The sequence below is a fragment of the Erythrolamprus reginae genome, chromosome 1 (genome assembly GCF_031021105.1).
Source record: "Erythrolamprus reginae isolate rEryReg1 chromosome 1, rEryReg1.hap1, whole genome shotgun sequence".
Lineage (NCBI taxonomy): Eukaryota > Metazoa > Chordata > Lepidosauria > Squamata > Dipsadidae > Erythrolamprus > Erythrolamprus reginae.
The window spans coordinates 20,630,129-20,651,234 of NC_091950.1; the positions used below are offsets into that span (position 1 = coordinate 20,630,129).

The 21,106-nt window shown below is 45.2% G+C and overlaps 1 protein-coding gene across 1 annotated transcript in view; it reads left to right on the top strand.

The window, feature by feature from the left end:
* Positions 1-21,106, top strand: part of LOC139164453 (A disintegrin and metalloproteinase with thrombospondin motifs 10-like) — a 234,460-nt gene that overhangs the window by 198,531 nt on the left and 14,823 nt on the right. Inside the window, 4 exon segments of the mRNA XM_070746611.1 lie at positions 3,183-3,316; positions 7,156-7,279; positions 15,043-15,123; positions 20,008-20,171. Coding sequence (XP_070602712.1) covers positions 3,183-3,316; positions 7,156-7,279; positions 15,043-15,123; positions 20,008-20,171 — 503 coding nt within the window.

Sequence of the window (21,106 nt, forward strand, 5' to 3'; positions counted from 1 at the left end):
TAAGGGGCGTGCATAAGTGCACCACATCACAAATGCACAGGGTTGTTGAGTGTGTGTTTTTTTAAATTATGAAAAAAGTAAGGTTCTATATTTAGGCAAAAAACAAAATGCACAGGTACAGTATATGTGGTACATTGCTCAACAGTAGTAACTGTAAAAGGGATATTTGATTCCTAGTGGACAACCATTTAAATACGAGCCAGCAGTGTGCAGCAGCAGCCAAAAAGGCCAACACAGTTCTAGGCTGCATTAACACTTTGTGTGTATTTTTATAAGGCCTTGGTAAGGCCACATTTGGAATACTGCATTCAGTTTTGGTCACCACAATGTAAAAAGAATATTGAGATTCTAGAAAAAGTGCAGAGAAGAGCAACAAAGATGATTAGGGCAGTGTTTTTCAACCAGTGTGCCGCGAGACATGGTCAGGTGTGCCACGAAGCTCAGAGAGAGAAAGAAAACAAGAGAAAGAGAGAGAAAGAGCAAGAGAGAGAGAAAGAAAACGAGAGAAAGCAAGCAAGAGAGAAAGCAAGCAAGAGAGAGAGAGAAAGAAAGAAAGCAAGAGAGAAAGAGAACAAGAGAGAGAAAGAAAGAAAGAAAGAAAGAGAGGGAGAGAGAGAAAAAGAGAGGGAGGGAAGGTGGGAGAAAGACAGAGGGAAGTAGGGAGGGAGAGAGCAAAAAAGGAAAGAAGGAAGAGAGAAAGAAAGAGGGATGGAGAGAGAGAGAAAAAAAGAGGAAGGGAGAGAAAGAGGGAGAGAGAAATAGAGCGAAAGGGAGGAAGAGAGAGAGAGAATTTTTTTGTCCAAACATTTTTTAGCCCCCCCCCCCCCCCACACACACACACTCAATGTGCCCCAAGGTTTTGTAAATGTAAAAAATGTGCCGCGGCTCAAAAAAAGGTTGAAAATCACTGGATTAGGGGACTGGAGGCTAAAACATATGAAGAACGGTTGCAAGAATTGGGCATGGCTACTTTAATGAAAAGAAGGACCAGGGCAGACATGATAGCAGTGTTCCAATATCTCGGGCTTCCACAAAGAAGGAGGAGTCAACCTATTCTCCAAAGCACTTGAGGGTAGAACAAGAAGCAATGGGTGGAAACTAAACAAGGAGTGAAGTAACTTAGAACTAAGGAGAAATTTCCTGACAGTTAGAACAATTAATCAGTGGAACAGCTTGCCTCCAGAAGATGTGAATGCTCCAACACTGAAAGTTTTAAGAAGATGTTGGATAACCTTCCTTCTGAAATAGTGTAGGGTTTCCTGGCTAAGCAGGGGGTTGGACTAGAAGACCTCCAAGGTCCCTTCCAACTCTGTTGTTATTATTTTTGCTTAATTAGATAAAGTGTTCGGAAACTTCAGATCGTGCAGAATGCAGCTGCGAGAGCAATCATGGGCTTTCTCAAGTATGCCCATGTTTCACCAACACTCCGCAGTCTGCATTGGTTGCCGATCAGTTTCCGGTCACAATTCAAAGTATTGGTCATCACCTATAAAGCCCTTCATGGCACTGGACCAGGGTACCTACGAGACCGCCTTTTGCCGCACGAATCCCAGCGACCGGTTAGGTCCCACAGAGTTGGCCTTCTCCGGGTCCCGTCGACTAAACCAGCGTTTCCCAACCGGTGTGCCGCGGCGAGACACGGCCAGGTGTGCCGCGAAGCTAGGGAAGCTCCAGCTGGGCGGGGCGCTGCTGGTGCCTCCGACCTCCCGGCTCCTGCCCAATGCCGCTGTTTCTGGCGCTCTCCTGCTGGGCCCCAAAGAAAGAAGGCAGGAAGAAGGAGAGCTTCATTCTTCGCGCCTTTTCCCCGCCTTCCTTCTTTGGGGCCCAGCAGGAGAGCGCCAGAAAACGCGGCATCGAGCAGGAACCGGGAGGTCGGAGGCACCGGCAGCGCCCCGCCCAGCTGGAGCTTCCCTGGCATCAGTGGCGGCAAGTGTCCTTTGGGGCCCGGCGGGAGGGCACTGGCGGTGGGAGCGGTGGGTGGGGTGGTGGCTGCAGCGGCCGCAGGCAGTCGTGGGGGGAGATGGTAGCGGCCGCAGGCAGTCGTGGGGAGAGCTCCAGGGTGGAGGCACCAATGGTGGCAATTGGACGTGCTGCTGGACGCCGTAATTGCTGGCGCTGCGGGCCTGGCATATACGGCGTCCAGCAGCACATCCAGCTGCCGCCGTCAGGGCTCCCGCTTGCAGTCAGCTGAGAGAGAGAGAGAAAGAAAGAAAGAGAGACATATAAGAGAGGCACAGAGAGAGAGAGAGAGAGAAGAGAGACATAGCAAGAGAGGCAGAGAGAGAGAGAGAAAGAAAGAGAGACATAGCAAGAGAGAGAAAGAGAGAGAGAAAGAAAGAAAGAAAGAGAGATAGCAAGAGAAAGAAAAAGACATATAGCAAGAGACAGTGAAAGAGAGAGAGCAAGAAAGAGAGAAAAAAGCAAGAAAGAGATAGCAAGAGAGACAGAGAGAGAGAGCAAGGGAGAGAGAAAGACATAGAGGAAGGGAAGGAGGGAGAGAGAAAGAGAGCAAAAAAGAGAGGAAGAAAGAAAGAGGGATGGAGAGAGAGAAAGAAGGGAAGGAAGGAAAAGAGAGAAAGAGGGAGAAATAGAGCGAAAGGAAAAGAGAGGGGTTTTTTGTCCAAACTTTTCTTTAGCCCCCGCCCCCACCCCCTTCAATGTTCCCCAGGATTTTGAAAATATGAATAATGTGCCGCGACTCAAAAAAGGTTGGGAAACACTGGAGTAAACAATGTCATTTGGCGGGACCCAGGGGAAGAGCCTTCTCTGTGGCGGCCCTAGCCCTCTGGAACCAACTCCCCCCAGAGATCAGAATTGCCCCCACCTTCCTTGCCTTTCGTAAACTTCTCAAAACCCACCTCTGCCATCAGGCATGGGGGAATTGAAATATCTTCCCCAGGCCTATATAATTTATGTATGGTGTGTTGTGTGCATGTTTTTTAAATTATGGGTTTTTAACTTCGTATTATTAGATTTGTATTGTACATTGTTTCTATCACTGCTGTGAGCTGTCCCGAGTCTACGGAGAGGGGCTGCATACAAATTTAATTAATTAATAAATAAATAAAGAAAGAAAGAAAGAAAGAAAGAAAGAAAGAAAGAAAGATTCATTCTGCATTCAGAAAAGGTGCTATTCTGCAATCTAGCCTTTTAGAAACTCATGTGAATTCATTTGCTTGCAGGTGGTGTTAAGTCCTGTTCACTCAACTGTTTGGCCGAAGGTTTTAACTTCTACACAGAGAGGGCTGCTGCTGTGATCGATGGAACGCCCTGCCGCCAGGACTCCCACGATATCTGCGTCAGTGGAGAATGCAAGGTGACCCTGTGTTACTCAAACCATGGCCTTTTCTGCCCATACGGTGCTCTCTGCTTATTGCTCCAGCGCAATACAGGTAGAACTGGAATTAATGGAGCTTGCCAATCAAAGTCGTAAGTCATGAGAGTCGTAAATCAAGTCACCAACACGACCAAAATGATTTTATTTTATTTTTTTTATTTTTTTTGCAACTGTTGTTAACTCTGCAGTCATTGAGCAAACCAGTGATCTGCTAAGTGGCCAATTTTGCTGAAAACTGGAAATAAGTTCTAGATTTTGGCAACACTATCATAAAAGCACTAGGGCCGTGATGGCAAACTTATGGCATATGGAGCCATATCTGAGGGCACACGAGGTGTTACCCTATGTTAGCACCAGTGCGCATATGTGTGCTGGTCAGCTGATTTTTGGCCTTCTGGAAGGCAGGGGGAGGCCGTTTTCATTCTCTCCAGCCTTCAGGAAAGCTGAGGCTTCAGTGAAGCCTGCACGCATATGGGGCCCAACAGGCCTACCAGAAGTCCAGAGGTTTCAATAAGGCCTGCACGCATGTGACGCCCAACAGGCCTACCAGAAGTCCAGAGGCTTCAGTGAGGCCTGCCCACGTGTGAGGCCCAACAGGCCTACCAGAAGTCCAGAGGCTTCAGTGAGGCCTGCACGCGTTTGAGGCCCAACAGGTCCACCAGAAGTCCAGAGGCTTCAGTGAGGCCTGCACGCATGTGAGGCCCAACAGGCCTACCAGAAGTCCAGAGGCTTCAGTGAGGCCTGCACGTGTGTGAGGCCCAACAGGCCTACCAGAAGTCTAGAGGCTTCAGTGAGGCCTGCACGCGTTTGAGGCCCAACAGGTCCACCAGAAGTCCAGAGGCTTCAGCGAGGCCTGCACGCATGTGAGGCCCAACAGGCCTACCAGAAGTCCAGAGGCTTCAGTGAGGCCTGCACGTGTGTGAGGCCCAACAGGCCTACCAGAAGTCCAGAGGCTTCAGTGAGACCTGCACACGTGTGAGGCCCAACAGGCCTACCAGAAGTCCAGAGGCTTCAGTGAGGCCTGCACGTGTGTGAGGCCCAACAGGCCTACCAGAAGTCCAGAGGCTTCAGTGAGGCCTGCACGCGTTTGAGGCCCAAAAGGTCCACCAGAAGTCCAGAGGCTTCAGTGAGGCCTGCACGCATGTGAGGCCCAACAGGCCTACCAGAAGTCCAGAGGCTTCAGTGAGGCCTGCACACGTGTGAGGCCCAACAGGCCTACCAGAAGTCCAGAGGCTTCAATGAGGCCTGCATGTGTGTGAGGCCCAACAGGCCTACCAGAAGTCCAGAGGCTTCAGTGAGGCCTGCACGTGTGTGAGGCCCAACAGGCCTACCAGAAGTCCAGAGGCTTCAGTGAGGCCTGCGCGCATGTGAGGCCCATCAGGCCTACCAGAAGTCCATAGGCTCCAAAGGAAGGCCCAACAGGCCTACCAGAAGTCCAGAGGCTTCAGTGAGGCCTGCATGCGTGTGAGGCCCAACAGGCCTACCAGAAGTCTAGAGGCTCCAAAGGTAGGCCCAACAGGCCTACCAGAAATCCAGAGGTTTCAGTGAGGCATGCACTCATGTGAGGCCCAACAGGCCTACCAGAAGTCTAGAGGCACCAAAGGTAGGCCCAACAGGCCTACCAGAAGTCCAGATGTTTCAGTGACGCCTGCACACGTGTGAGGCCCAACAGGCCTACCAGAAGTCCAGATGTTTCAGTCAGGCCTGCACGCGTGTGAGGCCCAACAGGCCTACCAGAAGTCCATAGGCTCCAAAGGAAGGCCCAACAGGCCTACCAGAAGTCCAGAGGCTTCAGTGAGGCCTGCATGCGTGTGAGGCCCAACAGGTCTACCAGAAGTCTAGAGGCTCCAAAGGTAGGCCCAACAGGCCTACCAGAAATCCAGAGGCTTCAGTGAGGCCTGCATGCGTGTGAGGCCCAACAGATCTACCAGAAGTCTAGAGGCTCCAAAGGTAGGCCCAACAGGCCTACCAGAAATCCAGAGGCTTCAGTGAGGCCTGCATGCGTGTGAGGCCCAACAGGCCTACCAGAAGTCCAGATGTTTCAGTGAGGCCTGCACGCGTGTGAGGCCCAACAGGCCTACCAGAAGTCCAGATGTTTCAGTGAGGCCTGCACGCGTGTGAGGCCCAACAGGCCTACCAGAAGTCCAGAGGCTTCAGTGAGGCCTGCACGCGTGTGAGGCCCATCAGGCCTACCAGAAGTCTAGAGGCACCAAAGGAAGGCCCAACAGGCTTACCAGAAGTACAGATGTTTCAGTGAGGCCTGCACGCGTGTGAGGCCCAACAGGCCTACCAGAAGTCTAGAGGCACCAAAGGAAGGCCCAACAGGCCTACCAGAAGTCCAGAGGTTTCAGTGAGGCCTGCACGCGTGTGAGGCCCAACAGGCCTACCAGAAGTCCAGATGTTTCAGTGAGGCCTGCACGCGTGTGAGGCCCAACAGGCCTACCAGAAGTCCAGAGGCTTCAGTGAGGCCTGCACGCGTGTGAGGCCCTACCAGAAGTCCAGAGGCTCCAAAGGTAGGCCCAACAGGCCTACCAGAAATCCAGAGGTTTCAGTGAGGCATGCACTCATGTGAGGCCCAACAGGCCTACCAGAAGTCTAGAGGCACCAAAGGTAGGCCCAACAGGCCTACCAGAAATCCAGAGGTTTCAGTGAGGCCTGCACGCATGTGAGGACCAACAGGCCTGCACGCATGTGAGGACCAACAGGCCTACCAGAAGTCTAGAGGTTTCAGTGAGGCCTGCATGCGTGTGAGGTCCAACAGGCCTACCAGAAGTCCAGAGGCTTCAGTGAGGCCTGCATGCACTCTAACACTGCACTACCCCGGCTCTCATATTCTTGGTGTTTGTTCAGGTGGCTAGAACAGATAGTGAGACAAACTGATGAGAAATAGATCTATTATTCACTATTGCTCATCTTAAAAACACCAAGATTCTTGATAGTATTTGTAGAGAAGCAGCCACAAGGAAAAGCAATTGCCTTTATCCCATGCCCGTCAGATTTTGAAGTTGTCCTGATGGATGTTTGATACAATTTGTGAAAATTATTTTTAAGAGGCCGTTTTTAGCACCGAACAACAAGCAAGGGTTACGTAGGCTTCCTGGCAGCATCTGTATGGCCAATCAAGGAACATTTTAGGTTTTTAAGGGAACTATTTATTTATTTATTAATCAGATTTGTATGCCGCCCCTCTCCGCAGACTCGGGGCGGCTAACAGCAATAATAATACAATGAAAACAAATCTAATATTTAAGTTAATTTAAAACCCCAATTTAGAAACCAGTCATACATACTAACATACCATGCATAAATTTTATAAGCCTAGGGGGAGGGAAACTCTCAATTCCCCCATGCCTGACGACAGAGGTGGGTTTTAAGGAGCTTACGAAAGGCAAGAAGGGTGGGGGCAACTCTGATATCTGGGGGGAGTTAGTTCCAAAGGGTCGGGGCCGCCACAGAGAAGGCTCTTCCCCTGGGTCCCGCCAAACGACATTGTTTAGTTGACGGGACCCGGAGAAGGCCAACTCTGTGGGACCTAACTAGTCGCTGGGATTCATGCGGCAGAAGGCGGTCCCGGAGATATTCTACTCCGGTGCCATGAAGGGCTTTATAGGTCATAACCAACACTTTGAATTGTGACCGGAAACTGATCGGCAACCAATGCAGACTGCGGAGTGTTGGTGTGACATGGGCGTATTTAGGAAAGCCCATGATAGCTCTCGCAGCTGCATTCTGCACGATCTGAAGTTTCCGAACTAACAGGAAAACTATTCAAGTGATGGCATCAGATCTAACAACATTTTCCATTTATTTCTCATAAGCATGTGGGCTGTGACCACGTCTTAGGCTCAGATACTAAGGAGGACAAATGTCGCGTTTGTGGAGGAGATGGGACCACCTGTGAAACCATAGAAGGGATCTTCAACCATTCACTACCTGATGGAGGTGAGGATGATTTTCTGATTCGGTAGGTTTAACAATGAGAAAGCTGTACAAGCAGAGTTGGCCTGATTTCATGCAGAGATGCTCCCATTTTGAGAAAAAATGTTATTGAAAAATGAACACACACACCCCTGAGTTCGAATTTATTTATTTTATTTATTTATTAATCAAATTTGTATGCCGCCCCTCTCCGCAGACTTGGGGCGGCTAACAACAGTAATAAAACAATATAAACAAATCTGATATTTAAGTTAAATTTAAAAAGAAACCCCAATTTAAGAGACCAATCATACATACAGACATACCATGCATAAATTTTATAAGCCTAGGGGGAAGGGAATATCTCAGTTCCCCCATGCCTGATGACAGAGGTGGGTTTTAAGGAGCTTACAAAAGGCAAGGAAGGTGGGGGCAACTCTGATATCTCGGGGGAGTTGGTTCCAGAGGGCCGGGGCCGCCACAGAGAAGGCTCTTCCCCTGGGTCCCGCCAAACGGCATTGTTTAGTCGACGGGACCTGGAGACGGCCAACTCTGTGGGACCTAACTGATCGCTGGGATTCGTGCGGCAGAAGGTGGTCCCGGAGGTGTTGCTTGGGATGTGTTGCTTGTAAACAAGACGCAATGGCCAGTATGTGGAGTGTCACATGCGCTTTGTCACAAGCAGTGTTGTGCAACTTTTAAAATACATCTTCGAGGATGATTGGAATGATAATGCAGAAATGGCCAAGTGAGCAACAACATAAACATAAGATACTGTGCATTTAAAAATACACTGCTCAAAAAAATAAAGAGAACACTTAAAAAACAGAATATAACTTCAAGTAAATCAAACTTCCGTGAAATCAAACTGTCCACTTAGGAAGCAACACTGATTGGTAGTCAATTACACATGCTGTTGTACAAATGGAATAGTTGTACAAATGAAATAATCACTGAAAATATTTCATTCATTCAGATCTAGGATGTGCTATTTGAGTGTTCCCTTTATTTTTTTGAGCAGTATATTTTGGTCTGTTCATCTGAAAACCTGGACAAAGACAAAGCTCAGCTGGCTAAATTAATGTCCAACTTACTCATGTGCGTAATCACTATATAATGTAGACGTATACATTTAAATAACAGTTTAGATTCTATTTTCATCTTAGCAAATCTTAACCGCAGTTATAAGACTCTCATTTGAAAATGGGGAAGGAAAAAGGGTTTTGGGTCAGTCCCTTCTGTTCCCTTCTGAGTTTATAAAGAACATAAGAAGAGCCATGCTGAATCAGGCCAAAGCCCATCGAGTCCAGCATTCTGTGTCACACAGTGGCCCACCAATTGTCCATGGGGATCTTGAGTAGAAAGAGAAGGCAAAACCCTCCCTTTCCCTTGACCCCCAACAAATGGTACTCAAGGGAACCCTGCCTGCCTCAACCAACATATGGACATGCGTTTCAATAACCACCGATACACTTGGCATCCATGGATCAGTCTAATCCTGCTTTGAAGCTATCCAGGCTGACAGCTGCCACAACCTCTTCTGGAAGTGAATTCCATAAACCAAGGACCCTCTGGGTGAAGAAATATTTCCCTTTATTTGTCCTCACTTTCTTACCTATGAGCTTTAGGGAGGGCCCCCTCGTCCTAGTATTGTGTGATAGAGAAAAGAATTTTTCTCTAGCCACCTTTTCTATCCCATGCATGATTTTATACACTTCGATCAACGCCGTCTTTCAAGGCTGAAGAGACCAAGGCGTGATTTCATAAGGGAGATGCTACAGTATCCTAAACCAGGATTTATACAGTATCCTAAACCACTTCCTATATTCACTTAACTTGTTGTGCTTCTATAATTAAAGCATATTACAATTTACTATTATTTATTTTATTTATTTATTTATTCTTTGTCCAATATACAATACATATGGAAGAGAATAGACATTAAGTAATATATATAACGATAGAAAGTAAAAAGAAGAGAAGTAGATGGGAGGGAGAGAATATATATGATATAAGAGATAAGGAGATAATATATATGATATATATATAGATAAGGAGAGAATATACTCCTTAAAACCCACCTTTGCCGTCAGGCATGGGGGAACTGAAACATCTGCCCCTGGGCACGTTTAATTTATGCATGGTATGTCTGTGTGTGTGACTGTTAGCATATGGGTTTTTTAAATATTAAATATTTTAAATTGTCTGATTGCTTATGATTTGTTTTTACATGTTGTGAGCCGCCCCGAGTCTTCGGAGAGGGGCGGCATACAAATCTAAGTAATAAATAAATAAATAAATAAAAATATATGATATAAGAGATAAGGAGAGAATATATATGATATAAGAGATAAGGAGAGAATATATATGATATATATATAGATAAGGAGAGAATATATATGATATATGAGATAAGGAAAGACAATTGGATGGGACGATAGGCACATCAGTGCACTTATATACGCCCCTTACTGGCCTCTTAGGAACCTGGAGAGGTCAATCGTGGAGAGTCTAAGGGAGAAATGTTGGGGGCTGGGGGCTGACACCACTGAGTCTGGCAATGAGTTCCACGCTTCGACAACTCGATTGTTAAAGTCATATTTTTTACAGTCAAGTTTGGAGCGGTTAATATTAAGTTTGAATCTGTTGTGTGCTCTTGTGTTGTTGCGGTTGAAGCTGAAGTAGTCGTTGACCGGAAGGACGTTGCAGCATATGATCTTGTGGGCAATACTTAAATCATGTTTTAGGCGCCGCAGTTCTAAGCTTTCAAGACCCAGGATAGATAGTCTATTTTCGTAGGGTATTCTGTTTCGAGTGGAGGAGTGAAGGGCTCTTCTGGTTATGGCCAGATTAACACAATGTATTAACGCTGCGGTTGGATTCCCACGATAGATTTAATCACAATTACCCAGCCTCTTTTTAGATGGGTCAAAGAAGCCATCTATATTAAAATTGAACAGCCCTCTCTCAACAGAGGGGGAAGGACCGCCTACCCCCTGTCTATAGCACAGTCCTTTCAGCAGTCCCAAGAAGGTCCCAAACCCATTTGCACTCTGATTCAGGTGACCCTGAGGGTACAGGTAAATTCCCAAGTGGCCTCAATGACTCTCAGAATGCTAACAACCAAATGACTGCAAAGAATATAGATTCTTACATTCCCCACCATTCAGTTAGAACTGAAGAAGCTTCTTGGATGACGAGTGAAATGTTTTTGAGGAAATAAACAAGGAAATCCAGTTGCCTTTGGGAAAAGCACTTTTAAAGCAACCATGACTCAGATGACTTAGAATCTCTATAGACATCAATTTTATTTATTTATTTTAATTGGATTTGTATGCTGCCCCTCTCCGAGGACTCAGGGCGGCTCACAGCACATAATAAAACAGTAGAAAAACAATCCAATTAATAACATAAACAATCATTTAAAAATTCTAACTTTGAAACTTCAATTAACAATTCATACAACAGTCATACTAGGAAACATTCATTGGTCAGGGGTTAGCTCTAATAACCCCAGGCCTGTCGACAGAGATGAGTTTTAAACTCTTTTGGAAGGCAAGGAGGGTGGGGTCAGTGCGAATCTCCGGGGGAAGTTGATTCCAGAGGGCCGGGGCCCCCACAGAGAAGGCTCTTCCCCTAGGTCCCGCCAGCCGACATTGTTTGGTCAGTGGGACCTTAAGGAGACAAACTCTGTGGGACCTCACTGGTCGCTGGGATTCATGCGACAGAAGGCGGTCTCGGAGATAGTCTGGTCCTATGCCATGTAGGGCTTTATAGGTCATAACCATCACTTTTATTTGTGTCCGGAAACAGATCGGTAGCCAATGCAGTCCACAGAGTGATGACGAGATATGGGCATGTCTTGGAAGGCCCAAAACTGCTCATACGGCTGCATTTTGGACAATCTGAAGTTTCTGAACACTCTCCAAAGTTAGCCCCATCAATCTCTTTTTCTAGCCTAGCCTAGATTATTGTGTGAACATAGTCTATAACTCAGTCATTGGGTTGAAGAATGTGTTAAGAGGTTGGCTTTAACTGTTTCATTGTTATAGTCTTTACCATTGGGTCCTTTAATGGTGAAATGAATCTTGAGTCTTTGAGTTGGTTACAAAGTTATAGAAGGCACTGTGGAGTTTGTGCCTAAAAGGTTTACTTCTTGATTGATGTGATAATTGGTGCATTCAGTCTTTATTTGGTGACACTGATTTTTGTAATGGCTTTTAAAGTTTGCAAAATAGCCTGTTTTATTTTTTCACCAAAGAGATCTTTTTTTGGATTGGAGCTTCCTTATTTTTATGGGTAATTGATTTTTCTTGGTTTGGGTGATTATGAGTGGTACATATAATTTAATGACTCTTTGGATTTCAAGCAAAAATGTATTGTAGTAGTCTTCAGCAGTATTACAGCCAAAGAATGGTGTATGTCAATCAAGAGATGAGATGTCAGCATCTTTGATATCATAGTTGGCTTTTTTAAAGTTGTAATTGATTATCCCATCATTAAGGTGATTTCTGCATGAACCTATATTGAGACAAAAGTCAATCATGCTATGGTCACTGTTGGGAAAATGTTCTTTTATTTGTAGTCCGTAAATTGAGTGTAAACTGTTGCAGAAAATGAAATCAAGACAATTGCTAAGTCTAGTATTGTCTGTTACTAGTTGATCTAGCCCTAGACTGGTAATAACATTGTAAAGGGTTGAATGTATGGGTTCAGTTGTACATTCGTTTAGGGTCCAGTTTATATGAGGTAGGTTTAGGTCAGTGTTTTTCAACCAGTGTGCCGCGGCACACTAGTGTGCCGTGAGACATGGTCAGGTGTGCCGCGAAGCTCAGAGAGAAAGAAAACAAGAGAGAGAGAAAGAAAGAGAGAGACAGAAAGAGAGAAAAAAAGAGAGAAAGAAAGAGCAAGAGAGAGAGAGAAAGCAAGCAAGCAAGAGAGAGAGAAAGAAAACAAGAGAGAAAGAGAGAGAGAGAGAGAAAGCAAGAGAGAGAAAAAGAAAGAATGAGAGAGAGAGAGAAAGAAAGTAAAGAGAGAGAAAGAGAACAAGAGAGAGAAAGAAAGAAAGAGAGAGAGAAAGAGAGTGAGGGAAGGTGGGAGAGAGAAAGACATAGAGGGAGGTAAGGAGTGAGTGAGAAAGAGAGCAAAAAAGAGGAAGGAAGGAAGAGAAAGAAAGAGGGATGGAGAGAGAGAAAAAAGGAGGAAGGGAGAGAGAAATAGAGCGAAAGGGAGGAAGACAGAGAGAGAATTTTTTGTCCAAACTTTTTTTAGCTGCCTCCCCCCTCAATGTGCCCCATGGTTTTGTAATTGTAAAAAATGTGCCACGGCTCAACATAGGTTGAAAATCACTGGTTTAGGTCACCAAGAAATATCAGAGGATGCGGGTGCTGCCCACGTTAGTAGTGAGGTTAGCTTGTTTGCATCACGCATGCGAATTCAGGGGCCCTATAACATAGTAGGAAGTGAAGTGTGGTATTTAAGGTCAGTTCACAGATGATAGTTTCTGGAAGATCAAGTACATATTTAACTTACGGTATATCTTTTTTAGGTTCAGTGATTTCTTATAAAAGATTTCAACTCCACCACCTCTATGGATTTCACGATCAGAGAGAGTCTCTTACTGTGATAATGGAGTCAGCGAGGGATGTGTTTAGCTACGTTTCGCAGATAAATATAATGTCGAATTTAACAGTTTTTAGTAAGAGATGAAGTTCAGGTATTTTGTTAACAATGCTTCTTGAATGCATTAGTTTGCATTTAAGATTAGCAGTGCTTGATATTGAGGAAGTAAGGGGCATGCATACCTTGTTTTGTGTTATGGGGTGTTGGTTTTGGTTGAAGGTGGATTGGAAGTTTTGATGGTTTGGGGTAATGGTGGTTTGAAGGTTGTAGATTGCAGGTCTTAGTTTTGATGGAGCCAGCGCAGTATTTATTTATTTATTTGTTTTTATTTATTTGTTTGTTTGTTTATTTGTTTGTTGATTGATTGATCGTTAGAGTTGAAAGGGACCATGCAGGTCATCAAGTTCAACCCCCTGCCTGAGCAGGAATCCTGGAGCACCCCAGCCAAGTGGCAGTCCAATCTCCTCTTGAAAGTGTCCAGAGTTGGGGAGTTCACAACCTCCGCAGACAGGTTGTTCCAATGGTTAATCGCTCTGACTGTCAGGAAGTTCTTCCTTAGTTCTAGGTTGAATCTCTCCTTGGTCAGCTTCCAGCCGTTGTTCCTCGTCTGGCCCTTTGGTGCTCTGGAGAATAGAGTGATCCCCTCCTCTCCGTGGCAACCCCTCATATACCTGTATACAGCTATCATGTCCCCTCTGGCCCTCCTTTTCTCTAGGCTATCCATGCCCAGTTCCCGCAATCTCTCTTCGTAAGTCTTGGTTTCAAGTCCCCTAATCATTTTGGTTGCTCTTTTCTGCACCTTTTCCAGAGTTTCAATGTCTCTTTTGAAGTGTGGTGACCAGAACTGGATGCAGTACTCCAGATGTGGTCTGACCAGGGCGTAGTAGAGTGGTATTAATACTTCCCTGGTCTTGGAGTGTATTCCTCTGTAGATGCAGCTTAGGATGGTGTTGGCTTTTTTGGCCGCTGCTGCACATTGCTGGCTCATGTTTAGTTGATTATCCACCAAGATTCCAAGATCTCTTTCGCAGTTACTGCTGCTAAGTGGGATTTTTCCCAAGCTGTATGTGTGTCTAGGATTTTTTTTAACAAGGTGAAGGACTTTGCTGTTGTCGACGTTGAACATCATGTTGTTAGTGTGGGCCCATAGTATTAATCTGTCCAGATCTTTCTGTATTTTGAGCCTGTCCTCTAGGGTGTTGGCTACCCCTGCCAGCTTGGTGTCGTCTGCGAATTTTATTAGTTCCCCTTCTACTCCCACGTCCAGGTCATTAATGAAAATATTGAAGAGTACAGGGCCCAGGATGGATCCCTGTGGTATCCCACTGCCTACCTTCTTCCAAGTAGATTTGGAACCGTTGAGTTTAATTGGATATGTATGCCGCCGCTCTCCGAGGACTCAGGACGGCTCACAACATATATAAAAAACATAGTAATGCATCTGATCCAATTAATGTAATTAAAAAAACTTTAAAAATCCTAAAACACTTTAAAGCATTCATTATCATTCACTCAGTTAATCACACTAAAAACACTCATTGATCAGGGGGAGAGATCTAATGGCCACACGCCTGGTGACAAAGATGAGTCTTTAAGCTTTTTTGGAAGGCAAGGAGGGTGAGGGCATTGCGAATCTCCGGGGGGAGCTGATTCCAGAGAGTCGCCTCCTCCCCACACACACAGAGAAGGCTCTTCCCTTAGGTCCCGCCAGCCGATATTGTCTGGCTGATGGGACCCTGAAGAGACCAACTCTGTGGGACCTCACCGGACGCTGGGATTCATGCGGCAGAAGGTGGTCTCGGAGGTAATCTGGTCCTATGCCATGTAAGGCTTTATAGGTCATAACCAACACTTTGAATTGTGTCTGGAAACCAATTAGCAGCCAATGCAGTCCGTGGAGTGATGGTGAGATAGGGGCATATCTTGGAAGGCCCATAACTGCTGGCGCGCTGCATTTTGGATGATTTGAAGTTTCCGAACACTCTTCAAAGGTAGGTCAATGTACAGGTCACTTTGTCCTGGGTCTTTTTTGAGATCTGCTTGGATTTTGCGGGATTGCATTCATTTAATTTAATTTATTCGACTTCTATCCCACCCAATCCCATTTATGGTAAGTAAATACTTGGTTATAAATTCACCACTCCATTTTTAACATTGTTTTTCAGGCTATGAGGAGGTGATACTGATTCCCAAAGGATCTGTCCACATCGATATCCGGGAACTTAATCATTCTCTGAGTTACCTTGGTGAGAACTTTGTATTATCTTGGAAATGTTTTAGATCTTATGTTCTTGAAATGACTTTTCTGTAGATATTCCCCAGCAATTCTTTTCTGTCTCTTACCAGCTTTCCTGTACTTCAGAATGTGCTAAGGAGAAAGTCTTGCTTAACTGGAGGTTATTTTGCCCATTATTTTAATTTGTCAGCTTTTCATTGTAAGAAAGAAATATTCAAAAAATAGAAGGACGCAATCTGAAGGCTCAAAATAGAGCCTCTTTTTTCCCTCTTCCAAAAGTTGACATTGTTTGTAATAGTGGCAGATATCTGTAACTCGGGTGTAGAATGAGGGTGGAGGTTCGTTCTCCGGCCTTAGGGGTTGGTTTCCAAACATTTCACTACCAGGCTAGGTAACATCTTCAGCAGGATTTGGGAAATGTCAGTGTTGGTATTCTTCTGCTTATACAGGCTTCATGTGGTCCATAGGTCTTGTGATGGTGAGGTCACGTTAGGTGAGGATAGTGAAGGACTACCAAAATTTTTGCTACCACACCGGGGCCATATTTTTTGGGTATGGTTTTATGGTCATGTGACCGGGTGGGAGTGGCTTGACAATCATGTGACTTGACCAATGATTTTTCCAAGAATCTCAAAACAATCCCCATATCAATTGACTCAAAACAAGCAGGTCATCGAATTCGCCCACATCCTAGAAGTGAGCAGCTATAGAACAGTGAAATTACAGAAACATCTCACTTAGAATTTTGAAAGCACATTTTGAGCATTTATTTATTTATTTATTCATTCATTCATTCATTCATTCAATTTTTATGCCGCCCTTCTCCTTAGACTCAGGGCGGCTTACAACATGTTAGCAATAGCACTTTTTTAACAGAGCCAGCCTATTGCCCCCACAATCCGGGTCCTCGTTTTACCCACCCAGGAGAAGCGCAAGTGGATGCGGAGCAAAGGACGGATAAATGCCTCCCGGGCGCTCCGCATCCACTTGTGCTTCTCCTTCTTCCCTCTCGCCTTGCCGAGTCAGGCGCAGAAGGCTTAGCGGGGACCAGCGCTCGCAGGAAAAACAATCCAGGCTCGCCAACCCGGAAATGCGAGGCGAAGGACGGCGCTGGTCCGAAGTTGTAGAAGCGAGCCGAGCGGGCGGCCGGAGCTGCGCCCTCCTTCGCCCGCCTCCTTTCCGGCAGGCAGGGCTGCCCAACTGCGCAGAGCGGCTCCTCCCCTCCAGACGCGTGTCGGGGAAGCGGGTCGGTTGCGGGGACAAGCGAGCGGACCAGCGCCGTCAAAGTGGAGGGAACCGCCGCCAGGGCTGCTGCCGCGCTGCAGAGGAGATCAGCTGCTGGGCGGCCGAAGAAACCTTCCCTGGGTCTTCCCGACTTCACCCTGTCAATTTGGTGAGTGGAGGCGGGAAACGGCGGGTGGGGGGGGTATGTAAGACATACACCGAAAGTAAGACCTAGTGGGGCTTTTGGGGGTAAAAAGAAAGTAAGACACTGTCTTACTATCGGGGAAACACGGTAGATACTGTTCTTTGCAGCAGAATCACTGGCTTTGGGGGTTTTAAATGCTTTCGGGAAGAATGCAGAGGCTGCCCAAAAAGAACACCCTGCATTTTCCTTCAACATATTTTGGTGCAAATTGTGTGCTCTGGGCTGGAGCTCCATTTTTGCTACCCCACTGCGTCCGTCGTCCCCCCGCCCCTCGGTCTGGGCAGCAGCCCACCCCTGGGTGGAGGTCACATCAGGTCAAGGTCATTTCATGGGTCAGGTGTGGGTCACAAGTAAGGTGAGGTGTGAGGGACCCACATCTGACCCATCAGGGACTCCTCACAAGACCCTCATTTGACACATCCCACACCTGATCCATCATAAGACTCTGACCTGAAGTGACCCTGGCTTGCACCATCACAAGACCTACTGCCACATGAAGCTCTTATAAGCAGAAGAATAGTGACACTGACATTCCCTAAATTCCACTGAAGATGTTACCTAGCTTGGTAATGAAATATTTTGAAACCAACCCACAAGCTCGGAGAATGAACTTCCACCCTCAGTTGACTTTGTATTGTAAGTTTTAATCCTACTCCTAACCTTGGTCAGTCTTCAGAAAGTAAACCTGGTTGTGGCTTACTGAACTTAAGAACTTAAAGAAGCAGGTCTTCTCATCTATGGGGAGGAGCAGAGCAGAAGAGAGAGACTATGAAGTGATGCAGCTACCATCCTCAGCGCATGTCACCCAGAGCAACCACTAGATGGCAGCAAAGAGATTCAGAAAAAACTAATTCTTTGCTGCCATTAGTGGTTATTGATATTCTTGCAGCCTAAATCTCATAGTCCTACCACAGAATACTATAGAATTCCTGAACTATGCTGCTGCTGTTCCTCCCTGTAGGGGGGGCTTGTCTGCACAAGTCTTAGGCTTCAGGAGAAGTCTCCTTCCCCAAATAAAGGCTCTAAGGCTAAGCCCTTGCTCAGATTACTAATATTGCAAGGTTGGCGAGGGATGGATGTGTCCCATCTGTTTGGTTTGCCTGAGGCTTCACTGAGACAACAAGTCTCCAATTCGCGTCTGAGCCTGGGCCCGAAGCCGATCAAAAACACCAGACACGAGGTGCAGGTTTTGTTTCCTTTCATTGAAACGTTCCATGGGGTCCTGGCTAGAAAATGCTAAGAAACCTTGAACAGTAGAATTAAGAAAGGTTTATACACTTTCACTAAAGCAGAGGGAGGGATAAGGTGGGATAAATAAAACAGTGTTTTTCAACCAGTGTGCCACTAGACCTGGTCAGGTGTGCCGCGAAGCATGAGACAGATAGCAAGAGAGAAAGAGAAAGAGAGAGAGAGAAAGAGAGATAGCAAGAGAGACAGAGAGAGAGAGAGAAAGAAAGAGAGAGAGAGAAAGAAAGCAAGAGAGAGAGCAAGAGAGGGGGGAAGGAGGGAGAGAGAAAGACATAGAGGGAGGGAAGGAGGGAGAGAGAAAGAGCAAAAAAGAGAGGAAGGAAGAGAGAAAGAAAGAGGGATGGAGAGAGAGAGAAAGAAAGAGGGAGGGACAGAGAGAAAGAGGGAGGGATAGAGAAATAGAGTGAAAGAGAGGAGAGATGTTTTTTTTGTCCAAACATTTTTTTAGCCCCCTCTCCCCACTCAAAGTTCCCCAGGATTTTGAAAATATGAATAATGTGCCGCGGCTCAAAAAAGGTTGGGAAACACTGATATAAAACAAACCATCTAATAAATTAATAATAGATTTTAGTAATGATCTTACAATTGTCCTATTGGTCTCTAGCCATCCCCATTCCTGAATCTTGGCTAATGAATGCTCCAGGAGTTATCTAATACACATTCTATTTGCTCCAAGCCAGTGATGGGCTGCTGGTTATAGAATAGAATAGAATTTTTTTTTATTGGCCAAGTGTGATTGGACACACAAGGAATTTGTCTTGGTGCATATGCTCTCAACGTACATAAAATAAAATATACATTTGTCAAGAATCATGTGGTACGACACTTAATGATTGTCATAGGGGTCAAATAAGCAATGAGGAAGCAATATTAATAAAAAATCTTAGGGTATACGCAACAAGTTACAGTCATACAGATCAGTGCGCAACTCCAGTTGGAAAAATGGGACCTGTGTGCATGCACTTGCGCCCCTGCATGAGATTTTGCTTCTGCGCATGTGCAGCAAGTGGAATTTTGTGTGAGGATGTTCGCACGACCAAGATTTCAGTGATTTTCACTGATTTTTTGCTTCTGTGCATGCGCAGGAGCAAAAATATAGGCCAAAATCGCCAAAATCTCACTTGCACATGCACCCTTATGCAAGATTTTGGTTGCTGAGCATGTGCAGAAGCCAAATCTTGCATCGATGGCCGCGTATGCGTCCACCAGACACGTGCGTGCCCGTGACGTCCTCGGAGGGCGCACCGATAATGCTGAAGATGAGCAGCCCTTCACTGCAAACCACCCCTCTTCCTAACTTTTAACTGAGCTATGCAGGATATTTTAACTCTTTGATGATGAGGAGGAGGAGGAGGATAATAATAATAAGAGAGACAGCAGAATTGAGGAGAAGCAGCTAGAGAAATTAGTGAAATACGAAGATGTAAAAATCGAGCTGCAACGACTCTGGCATAAGCCAGTGAAAGTGGTCCCAGTGGTACTTGGCACACTGGGCGCAGTGCCACAGGATCTCAGCAGACATTTGAAAACCATCGGAATTGACAAAATCTCCATCTGTCAATTGCAAAAGGCCGCTTTACTGGGATCGGCAAACATAATTCGCCGCTACATCACGCAGTCCTAGGTGCTTGGGAAGTGCCCGACTGGTGATGAAATACGAAATCCAGCATAGTGATCTCGTTTGCTGTGTTGTACTGAAATAATAATAATAATAATAATAATAATAATAATAATAATAATAATAATAATATAATCAATAATAATTTATTTGATTTGTATGCCCTCTCCAAAGACTCGGGGCAGCTCACAACAATAATAATAACAGTGTTACAATGTAAACAAATCTACATAGAAACATAGAAGACTGACGGCAGAAAAAGACCTCATGGTCCATCTAGTCTGCCCTTACACTATTTCCTGTATTTTATCTTACAATGGATATATGTTTATCCCAGGCATGTTTAAATTCAGTTACTGTGGATCTAAGTGTAATATTAAAAACATCTAAAAAACTGTTATCACTTGTCTAACCACCTAAAATCGATGCAGATGTGACACGCACATATTCTCTGTGAATAAGCATTCTTTCTTCTTTCCAGACACACAATTGCAGGGCTTCCCGATTTTATTTAAAATGCATGCTGTGGCCCCTGCTTCCTTTTAGCAGACAGACCATCAGCTTGAAACATTTTCTCATTTTTTGGCTTCTTCTTCCAGCTCTGAGGGGAGAAAACGATGAATATTTTGTCAACGGGAAACTTTCGATTGACCCTCCCCGGCGCTTTGACATTGCTGGGACCACATTCCACTACGGGCGCTCCCAGGATGAACCGGAATCTCTCGAGGCCCTGGGCCCAACTAACATCACCCTGATCGTTATGGTTAGTTATAATGTTGGGTCAAAACAAGGGACGGGAAGAGTAAATATTACTGTGCTTTACTCAAGTTGAGCAAGAGTGCTTCCCTTGACGAATTTATATTGTGAAAGAGATGAGGAACTGCTCATTAACATGATTTTTTAAAAAACAGGATAAAATTACCCAAGTGACTTAAATTTGTTTTAGAGCAGCTGATTAATATTTAGCTGCTGATTCAGGTCTACAGAAGAACTATCGAGTCTGTCGTTGGCACTTCCAGAAGTGTCTGGCTTGGCTCTGCAACCAAACAAGGCAACACACAGACTTCAAAGGAGAATCAGAACTGCAGAAAAAACAATGGCTACCAACCTGCCTTCCATTGAGGACCTGTATACTACACAAGTCAAAAAAGAGGGCTGAGAAAATATCTACAGACCCCTCGCATCCTGAACATAAATTGTTTTAACTTCTACCCTGAAAAAGATGCTATAGGGCACAGCACACCAGAACAACTAGACACAAGAACAGTTTTTCCCCAAATGCGTTCACTCTGCTTAACAGCTAATTCCCACAACACTCTCAGATAATTTACTAAGACTGTATTACTATTATTCTTCTCTTCTTTACTAGTATCTACAGTATCTCTTCCCTTTTATTACTATAACCATGTTACTTGTATCTTTCAATTTATATTGTTTTTATTTGTTTCCTAGCACAATTTGATTGCTTATTAGTAACCTTGACTATCACTAACTGTTGTATCTTTTATTCTTTACGAAGGTATTTTATTCTCCTTATGTATACACCAAAGACAAATTCCTTGTGTGTCCAATCACTCTTGGACAATAAAGAATTCTATTCTATTCTACTCTACTCTACTCTACTCTACTCTACTCTACTCTACTCTACTCTACTCTTCTCCACTCCACCCCACCCCATTCCCATTCCCATTCCTATTC